This window comes from Pseudophryne corroboree, chromosome 9 (genome assembly GCF_028390025.1).
Source record: "Pseudophryne corroboree isolate aPseCor3 chromosome 9, aPseCor3.hap2, whole genome shotgun sequence".
Lineage (NCBI taxonomy): Eukaryota > Metazoa > Chordata > Amphibia > Anura > Myobatrachidae > Pseudophryne > Pseudophryne corroboree.
The window spans coordinates 469,916,235-469,927,058 of NC_086452.1; the positions used below are offsets into that span (position 1 = coordinate 469,916,235).

The window sequence follows — 10,824 nt, forward strand, 5'->3', positions numbered from 1 at the left end:
AGACATGGTTGTAATGTTGACATGATCATGATGTCAACATTAGCCATGTCAGCATTCAGCATGTTGACACTGATATTGTTAGAAGGATGAAATGCAGCTTTACTTTTCATTCTGTTGCTAAATCTAATGCTAACCCTATCCCTAAATCTAATGCTAACCCTAATGCTAACCCTAATCCTATCCTTAAATCTAAAGTTAACCCTAATGCTAGCCCTATCACTAAAGCTAACACTAACTGTCAAGGTCCTGCGGGCCGACACTCCAGATATGCCAATCTGAGAATCGCCGCCCATGACTTTTACTAGTTACCACACCACATTTGGAAGACCAAGGTAAGCTTCTGCTCTCAAAAATATGCAAAAATTGCAGCGCTCATGCTTAGGGCTAGTCACCACCGGGGAGGGTTAGTCTGCAAGGAGCGGGGGTTAAGGCTAGGCACCACCAGGGAGGGTTGGGCTGCAGGGAGGGAGGGTTAGAGCTAGGCACCACCAGGAAGGGTTAGGGTTAGGCTGTGGGGGGGAGGGTTAGGGCTAGGCACCAAAGGGGAGGGTTAGGGTTAGGCTGCAGATGGGAGGGTTAAGGCTAGGCACCACCAGGGAGGGTTAGGCTGCGGGATGGGAGGGTTAAATTTTTTAAAACTTTTTCTGGTTAAAATGAAGAATGCAGTAAGATTGCTATAATCATTTTCTGGTCTGCAAGAGAAAGCAGTCAACTTTATTTAGAATGGCTATTTGTCCCTGCAGGACAGATTTATCTTACAGAGCTAGTGCTTATACACTGTGATGGTATACAGTATTTGCTGATTAATCACACAAAGTTACAGTAGTTGCTTAAAACACATTTGTTTGGACCTTATTGCCCAAAAATGAGGCAGTATTCACAATTTAAACATTTTTAGTATTTTTTCAACACATTGCCCACGGCTCTCAGGACCTGTTTGTTTCTCAGAGAATAAACTAGAGGGTTTAGCATTGGAGCCACCACTGTGTACAGCAAGGAGAGATATTTGTCTAGTTCCGGAGATTGCTCCAATTCGGGGACCATGTAGGAACTAAGCGATGTCCCACAGAATAATAATACAACGGTGAGATGGGACGAGCAGCTGGAGAAAGCCTTTACTCTGCCAACTGAGCTACGGATCTTTATGACAGTAGCAATTATACATGTATAAGAGGCTAATATCAGCACAATGGGGGTAAGTCCCAAAAATATACATTCCACAAAAAACAGCACCTCAATGTCTGTGATATCACCACTAGAGAGCGCTATCATAGTTTTCAGATCACAGTACAATTTACTAATATCTTGAGAATTACAGAATGATAAAGTAGAAACCAGCTTAGCATATGTTAATGAAGTAAAAAAGCCGGCAATCCAGGAGACAGAAAATAGTGTAATGCACAAGTCTTTGTTCATAATGGTTGTATAGCGCAGAGGGATACAGATGGCGACATAGCGGTCATAGGCCATAAACGTTAGGAGTAAATACTCCGCCACAACGCAAAAGGTAAAGAAGAACATCTGTGTGATGCATGCTGGGAAGACAATTCTGGTGTCATTTGTTACCAGGATAAAGAGGAATTTGGGAAGGACGCTTGAGACGTAGACGATGTCCTGCACTGAGAGGTTACACAGGAAATAGTACATAGGAGTGTGGAGCTGTGGGGTCACATATATAAGACCAGTGATAATCAGGTTCCCCAGCACTGTCAGTAAATACATTACCAGGATCCCAATGAAGAGTAGAAGCTGAAGGTCTGCAGAGATGGAGAACGCCAGGAGGTGAAAGTCTCTCTGTACTGTGCAGTTTATGAGATATTCCTTCATCCTTCCTGCAGGCTCAGGATCAGCCGCAGCAGAAGCATCACAGAGTAACCTGATGGGTCCATTAAGGGACAAAGCACAACCAATGATAAATTTAAGTTTGCTAAAAAAAAATTGTAATGCCAACATCATATATTTATTATTATTTATTTAACAATTTCTAATATAGCGCAGCATATTCCATTGTACTTTACAATTGGAAATAGCAATTATTATAAAACAAACTGGGTAATAACAAACAGTCATAGAGGTAGGAAGACCCTGCTCGCAAGCTTACAATCTATAGGGAAATAGGCATTGATACACAAGGACAGGTGCTATCTAATGCATAATCACCCACCAGATTGCAGAGGTTCTTGGTGGGCTGTATGATGTCACACAGTGATGTTGGCCTGGGGTCAGGAGGATGGGACAGTGAAGAAAGATAAAATATGTGAGGATATGTGTGAACTGTACAGAGGGGATGATATTGGATAGGAAAACTGATGAAGGTTGAGTGAGCGGTTCTGGAATTTGATAAGCTGTCTGAATAGGTGAGTTTTCTGGGAACGCTTGAAGATTTGCAGACTAGGGGAGAGTCTTATTGTATGTGGTAGGGCATTCCACAGAGTGGGTGCAGCCCAAAGACAGTCCTGCAATCGTGAATGGGAGCAAATAATGAGTGTGGATGAGAGACATAGATCTTGTGAAGAGCGAAGAGGTATGGTTGGGAGACATGTTTAGAAAAGTGAAGAGATGTACATTGGTGTAGTTTGGTTAATGGCCTTAAGTATGAGTAAAAGTATTTTATATTGAATACAATAGAATAAAGGTAACCAATGGAGGGACTGACAGAGCGGATCTGCAGATGGTGAACGTGTAGTGAGGAAGATTAGCCTCGCAGCTGCATTCAGAATGGATGTAGTGGTGAGAGTTTCTTTTTGGTAAGACCAGTAAGAAGACTATTGCAATAATCAATGCGGGAGATAATGAGAGCATGGATTAGGGTTTTATCGGTGTCTTGTGTAAGGTATGATAGTATTTTGGATATGTTTTTTAGATGCACATAACATGATTTTGAGACAGATTGAATGTGGGAACAAAGGACAGTTCAGAGTCAAATATGACACCTAGGCAGCGAGCTTGTGGGGTAAGATTGATTGTCAAATTCTCAACAGTAATAGAGATATCAGGTTGGTAACTACTCTTGGCCAGAGGAATTATAATTAACTCTGTTTTGGAAATATTAAGTTTGAGTTTGCAAGATGAAATGGCAGAAAGACATTCAGAGACAGGAACCAATACAGATGGTGACAAAACTGGGGAGAATAGGTAGATTTGAGTATCATCTGTGTATAGATGATACTGAAATCCAAAAGAGCTGATTACTTTACCAAGAGATGAGGTAAACTTTGAGAAAAGCAGAGTACCTGAGACTGTGCCATGCGGTACTCCAACTGAAAGAGGTAGCGAAGAGGAGATGGGTTCAGTGAAGCGGACAATAAAAGGAGCGATTAGATAGGTAGGATAGGAACCAAGAAAGGGCTGTGTCTTTAATGCCTAGAGATTATAGCGTTTGTATGAGAAGACAGTGGTCAACAGTGCCAAAAACAGCAGAGAGATCTAGAAAAATAAAAAGTGAGTAATCGCATTTGGACTTTGCAGTGACTAGATCATTCATTACATTAGTCAGTGCTGTCTCTGTGGAATGTTGGGAACGAAAGCCTTACTGATGTGGGTCCAATAAATTGTGTGAATTAAGAAAGTGTGTGAGGTGAGTGTAGGCAAGTCTCTCATGCAGCTTGGAGGGGCATGGGAGCTGAGAGATGGGATGGTAGTTTGAGAGAGTGTTAGGGTTAGAATTTTGTTTTTTCAGAATAGGAGTAATCACTGCATGCTTGAACAGTGAAGGAAAGATACCAGTAGAGAGAGAGAGAGAGATTACAGAAGTTAGTTAAGTTTGGGATGAGCACAGGGGACACTGATTTACTTAATTGTGAGGGTATAGACTCAAAGGTAGTAGAGTAACAGGATGAGAACAGTGGTGAAACTTCATCTTCATTTGTGGCATCAAATGAAGAGAGGGAACCAGAGAGTTCAGGTAGAGAACTGAGAAGTTCACTGGCTGAGGAAGAGCATACCATTTCATGTCGGATCTTATCAATCTTGTCCTTGAAGTAGGAAGCAAGATCTTGCGCCTTGATAGTGGCTGGTAGTTTGTGTGAGGGAGGGTTCAGAAGTGAGTTAAATGTATTAAGTCATTTGGGGTTAGAGGCTTCAGCAGAGATGAGAGTTTGGAAATATGTTTGTTCGGCAGTGTCCAGGTCTTTACGATAAGAGTGGTAGACAGTCTTATATGTGAGGAAGTCACTTGGAATACAAGATTTACACCACTGATGTTCAACTTCCATGAGAGGTTTTGGGGTGTGGAATAACAGATAGACAGTGTCTAGTTATACAGTAAATAGATAGACACCACATATTAGACAGTCAAAAGGTCGACAGGTTCAAATGGTCGACAGGGTCAAAAGGTCGACATGAAAATGGTCGACATGAAAAGTAGACAACAGTTTTTTTGCATTTTGGGGGTTTGTGTGGATAGTTTAGTCATTTGGGACCCCCCAATTGTAGAAAGGCATCCCCTCGCGAGGTTTATAACCAACTCTATGCCGATATGGATAGAGAAGGTATGAAAAAGTCCAAATACATGTAAAATGTTTAAAAAAAAACCTGTCTACTTTTTTATGTCATCCATTTTCATGTCGACCTTTTGACCCTGTCTACCTTTTGACCCTGTCGACATTTTGTACGGTCTACCTTTTTCATTTTGACCTTTTGACCATGTCGACCTTTTGACCCTGTCGACTTAATGTCTGTCTAACATATGGTGGTGTCTATCTATTGACTGTCTAACTAGACATTGTCTATCTATCATTTGGATACCGAGGTTTTGTAGGTGTCTTGTTAATTTAGAATGCCACGGTTAACATCTAGGACTACGTGGAGTGTGATGGGTAGCTGGAGACATTTCATCAAGGGCTATTTTTAGAGTCTGGTTCAGGTGTGATACAGCCGTCTCAGGAGAAGTAAATGCAGAAATAGGTCAGAGTGGTTGTTGCAGAGAGGTGGACAGTTCTTGAAAATTAATTGCGTAAATATTTCTGCTGGTTTGAGGAGGCTTGGAGGACTTCAATGACTCTGAGTTTGAAGTAATGGAGAAAAGCATGCAGGTGATAAGGCTGTGATCTGAGAGAGGGAAAGGAATAATAGTGAATTCAGAAACTGAGCATAGTCTGGTGAATACTAGATCAAGGCAGTGGCCCTCCTGATGAGTAGAGGAGTCAGTCCATTGGGAGAGGCTGAGAAAGGAGTTCAGAGAGAGAGTAGTTTGGAGGCATGAGCAGCAGATTCCAGACTATCAATAGCAATATTGAAATCACCCATGATGATGGTGGAGATGTCAGAGGATAGGAAGTGAGGGAGCCAGGCAGAAAAATCTTCCAGAAATTGTTTGGGTTGGCCAGGTGGGTGATAGATAGCTGCAACACGCAGAGAGAAAAGAGTGTAAATCATGATGGAATGTACTTTAAATGATGTAAATGTGAGCAATGGCACCTGTGGTAGAACTGTATATGGGAAAGATTGGGAAAGTAATAATCCAACCCCTCCTCCTTTACTGTTACTAGTCCTGGTTGTGTGTGTGAAGTGGAGACCACCATGTGACAGTGCTGCAGGGGAGGCCATGTCTGATTGTGTGAGCTATGTTTCTGTTATAGCCAGCAGATTGAAGTTGTTAGATATGAATAGGTCATGTATGGATGTTAATTTCTTACAAACAGAGCGTGCATTCAATAAGGCACATTTTAGTCATTTGGAGGGTGCAGGGAGACATGTGATGTTTATGAGGTTGGCTGGATTTCTATATTGCAGCAAGTCAGGTGAATGTGAGTGGGACAAGTGGTTGGGTCCTGCATTCAGTGAAATGTCACCAGCTAATAGAAGCAGGAAAGAAAGATAAATACAGTTGTATGAGGTTTGTGAATATTTTTATGGTGACCGGTTGTGGATGTTATTCTCAACGTAGAAAGATAAATAAAAAGCTCATGAGTGTTAATAATAGGGGAGTGGATAACTGTGTACAGAGGCGTGAATTACAGGGAGAATGAAGGATGTTATTGTTTTTGAGAAAAAAACTATGGAGTGCAATTAGTGATGAGCGGGTTCGGTTCCTCGGAAACCGAACCCCCCCGAACTTCACCTATTTTACATGGGTCCGAGGTATACTCGGATTCACCCGTATGGCTCGGTTAATCCGAGCGCGCCCAAACATCATCCCGCTGTCGGATTCTCGCAAGATTCGGATTCTATATAAGCAGCCGCGCGTCGCCGCCATTTTCACTCGTGCATTGGAAATGTTAGGGAGAGGACGTGGCTGGCGTCCTCTCCGTTTATTAATAATATTTGTGCTACTGCTTATTGCTTAATTGTGGGGACTGGGTAGCAGCTGTATTATATAGGAGGAGTACAGTGCAGAGTTTTGCTGACCAGTGACCACCAGTATACGTTGTCTGCCTGAAAAACACTCCATATCTGTGCTCAGTGTGCTGCATATATCTGTGCTCACACTGCTTAATTGTGGGGACTGGGGAGCAGCTGTATTATATAGGAGGAGTACAGTGCAGAGTTTTGCTGACCAGTGACCACCAGTATACGTTGTCTGCCTGAAAAACACTCCATATCTGTGCTCAGTGTGCTGCATACATCTGTGCTCATACTGCTTAATTGTGGGGACTGGGGAGCAGCTTTATTATATAGGAGGAGTACAGTGCAGAGTATTGCTGACCAGTGACCACCAGTATACGTTGTCTGCCTGAAAAACACTCCATATCTGTGCTCAGTGTGCTGCATATATCTGTGCTCACACTGCTTAATTGTGGGGACTGGGGAGCAGCTGTATTCTATAGGAGGAGTACAGTGCAGAATTTTGCTGACCAGTGACCACCAGTATACGTTGTCTGCCTGAAAAACACTCCATATCTGTGCTCAGTGTGCTGCATATATCTGTGCTCACACTGCTTAATTGTGGGGACTGGGGAGCAGCTGTATTATATAGGAGGAGTACAGTGCAGAGTTTTGCTGACCAGTGACCACCAGTATACCAGGGACGTGCGGTGAGCTAAATGGCTCAGGAGGCCCAGAGCCAGATTTACATGCAATATATGAGCCAAAGCGTACATCTGGGCATTATACACAGGTGCAGCAGTATAAACTCTTGGAAATTTGGTGGGTTTTGATCATAGATGTGCAGAAAAGATAAGCAGGTGAGGCACTGCCTCACCTGCCATAGACTTTTTACTCCAGAGTTTGGTCTATAAAAATTATTAGAATAATGCAAAGAAGATATTTCAAACAAATTATCAGTATTTTTCATATATTTTATTCAGTGAAAACTCTGGTTTAAACGTAACCTGCCTCACCCCACCTCACGTCACTGCAGTATACGTTGTCTGCCTGAAAAACACTCCATATCTGTGCTCAGTGTGCTGCATATATCTGTGTAGAGATGTGCACTTGAAATTTTTCGGGTTTTGTGTTTTGGTTTTGGGTTCGGTTCCGCGGCCGTGTTTTGGGTTCGACCGCGTTTTGGCAAAACCTCACCGAATTTTTTTTGTCGGATTCGGGTGTGTTTTGGATTCGGGTGTTTTTTTCAAAAAACACTAAAAAACAGCTTAAATCATAGAATTTGGGGGTCATTTTGATCCCAAAGTATTATTAACCTCAAAAACCATAATTTCCACTCATTTTCAGTCTATTCTGAACACCTCACACCTCACAATATTATTTTTAGTCCTAAAATTTGCACCGAGGTCGCTGGATGACTAAGCTAAGCGACCCTAGTGGCCGACACAAACACCTGGCCCATCTAGGAGTGGCACTGCAGTGTCACGCAGGATGGCCCTTCCAAAAAACACTCCCCAAACAGCACATGACGCAAAGAAGAAAAAAAGAGGCGCAATGAGGTAGCTGTGTGAGTAAGATAAGCGACCCTAGTGGCCGACACAAACACCTGGCCCATCTAGGAGTGGCACTGCAGTGTCACGCAGGATGGCCCTTCCAAAAAACACTCCCCAAATAGCACATGACGCAAAGAAGAAAAAAAGAGGCGCAATGAGGTAGCTGTGTGAGTAAGATAAGCGACCCTAGTGGCCGACACAAACACCTGGCCCATCTAGGAGTGGCACTGCAGTGGCACGCAGGATGGCCCTTCCAAAAAACACTCCCCAAACAGCACATGACGCAAAGAAGAAAAAAAGAGGCGCAATGAGGTAGCTGTGTGAGTAAGATAAGCGACCCTAGTGGCCGACACAAACACCTGGCCCATCTAGGAGTGGCACTGCAGTGTCACGCAGGATGGCCCTTCCAAAAAACACTCCCCAAACAGCACATGACGCAAAGAAGAAAAAAAGAGGCGCAATGAGGTAGCTGTGTGAGTAAGATAAGCGACCCTAGTGGCCGACACAAACACCTGGCCCATCTAGGAGTGGCACTGCAGTGGCACGCAGGATGGCCCTTCCAAAAAACACTCCCCAAACAGCACATAACGCAAAGAAGAAAAAAAGAGGCGCAATGAGGTAGCTGTGTGAGTAAGATAAGCGACCCTAGTGGCCGACACAAACACCTGGCCCATCTAGGAGTGGCACTGCAGTGTCACGCAGGATGGCCCTTCCAAAAAACACTCCCCAAACAGCACATGACGCAAAGAAGAAAAAAAGAGGCGCAATGAGGTAGCTGTGTGAGTAAGATAAGCGACCCTAGTGGCCGACACAAACACCTGGCCCATCTAGGAGTGGCACTGCAGTGTCACGCAGGATGGCCCTTCCAAAAAACACTCCCCAAACAGCACATGACGCAAAGAAGAAAAAAAGAGGCGCAATGAGGTAGCTGTGTGAGTAAGATAAGCGACCCTAGTGGCCGACACAAACACCTGGCCCATCTAGGAGTGGCACTGCAGTGTCACGCAGGATGGCCCTTCCAAAAAACACTCCCCAAACAGCACATGACGCAAAGAAAAAAAGAGGCGCAATGAGGTAGCTGTGTGAGTAAGATAAGCGACCCTAGTGGCCGACACAAACACCTGGCCCATCTAGGAGTGGCACTGCAGTGGCACGCAGGATGGCCCTTCCAAAAAACACTCCCCAAACAGCACATGACGCAAAGAAAAATGAAAGAAAAAAGAGGTGCAAGATGGAATTGTCCTTGGGCCCTCCCACCCACCCTTATGTTGTATAAACAGGACATGCACACTTTAACCAACCCATCATTTCAGTGACAGGGTCTGCCACACGACTGTGACTGAAATGACGGGTTGGTTTGGACCCCCACCGAAAAAGAAGCAATTAATCTCTCCTTGCACAAACTGGCTCTACAGAGGCAAGATGTCCACCTCATCATCATCCTCCGATATATCACCGTGTCATCCCGCTCCTCACAGATTATCAATTCGTCCCCACTGGAATCCACCATCTCAGCTCCCTGTGTACTACTTTGTGGAGGCAATTGCTGCTGGTCAATGTCTCCACGGAGGAATTGATTATAATTCATTTTAATGAACATCATCTTCTCCACATTTTCTGGAAGTAACCTCGTACGCCGATTGCTGACAAGGTGAGCGGCGGCACTAAACACTCTTTCAGAGTACACACTTGTGGGAGGGCAACTTAGGTAGAATAAAGCCAGTTTGTGCAAGGGCCTCCAAATTGCCTCTTTTTCCTGCCAGTATAAGTACGGACTGTCTGACGTGCCTACTTGGATGCGGTCACTCATATAATCCTCCACCATTCATTCAATGGGGAGAGAATCATATGCAGTGACAGTAGACGACATGTCCGTAATCGTTGTCAGGTCCTTCAGTCCGGACCAGATGTCAGCATCAGCAGTCGCTCCAGACTGCCCTGCATCACCGCCAGCGGGTGGGCTCGGAATTCTGAGCCTTTTCCTCGCACCCCCAGTTGCGGGAGAATGTGAAGGAGGAGATGTTGACAGGTCGCGTTCCGCTTGACTTGACAATTTTGTCACCAGCAGGTCTTTGAACCCCAGCAGACTTGTGTCTGCCGGAAAGAGAGATCCAAGGTAGGTTTTAAATCTAGGATCGAGCACGGTGGCCAAAATGTAGTGCTCTGATTTCAACAGATTGACCACCCGTGAATCCTTGTTAAGCGAATTAAGGGCTCCATCCACAAGTCCCACATGCCTAGCGGAATCGCTCCCTTTTAGCTCCTCCTTCAATGCCTCCAGCTTCTTCTGCAAAAGCCTGATGAGGGGAATGACCTGACTCAGGCTGGCAGTGTCTGAACTGACTTCACGTGTGGCAAGTTCAAAAGGTTGCAGAACCTTGCACAACGTTGAAATCATTCTCCACTGCGCTTGAGACAGGTACATTCCACCTCCTATATCGTGCTCAATTGTATAGGCTTGAATGGCCTTTTGCTGCTCCTCCAACCGCTGAAGCATATATAGGGTTGAATTCCACCTCGTTACCACTTCTTGCTTCAGATGATGGCAGGGCAGGTTCAGGCGTTTTTGGTGGTGCTCCAGTCTTCTGTACGTGGTGCCTGTCCTCCGAAAGTGTCCCGCAATTCTTCTGGCCACCGACAGCATCTCTTGCACGCCCCTGTCATTTTTAAAAAAATTCTGCACCACCAAATTCAAGGTATGTGCAAAACATGGGACGTGCTGGAACTTGCCCATATTTAATGCACACACAATATTGCTGGCGTTGTCCGATGCCACAAATCCACAGGAGAGTCCAATTGGGGTAAGCCATTCCGCGATGATCTTCCTCAGTTGCCGTAAGAGGTTTTCAGCTGTGTGCGTATTCTGGAAACCGGTGATACAAAGCGTAGCCTGCCTAGGAAAGAGTTGGCGTTTGCGAGATGCTGCTACTGGTGCCGCCGCTGCTGTTCTTGCGGCGGGCGTCCATACATCTACCCAGAGGGCTGTCACAGTCATATAGTCCTGACC

At 44.7% G+C, this 10,824-nt stretch overlaps 1 protein-coding gene across 1 annotated transcript; it reads right to left on the reverse strand.

Moving 5' to 3' along the window:
• Window positions 1–853: 853 nt before the first annotated feature.
• LOC134957162 (olfactory receptor 5V1-like) lies at window positions 854–1,853 on the reverse strand. Its single transcript, XM_063938863.1, has one exon. The coding sequence runs from the start codon at window positions 1,825–1,827 to the stop codon at window positions 895–897; it is 933 nt and encodes a 310-aa protein (XP_063794933.1). The 5' UTR covers window positions 1,828–1,853; the 3' UTR covers window positions 854–894.
• Window positions 1,854–10,824: the final 8,971 nt, after the last annotated feature.

What these genes read in the sequence shown, in the direction of transcription:
- LOC134957162 (XM_063938863.1), bottom strand. Translation starts at nt 1,827, where the DNA reads ATGAAGGAATATCTCATAAACTGCACAGTACAGAGAGACTTTCACCTC.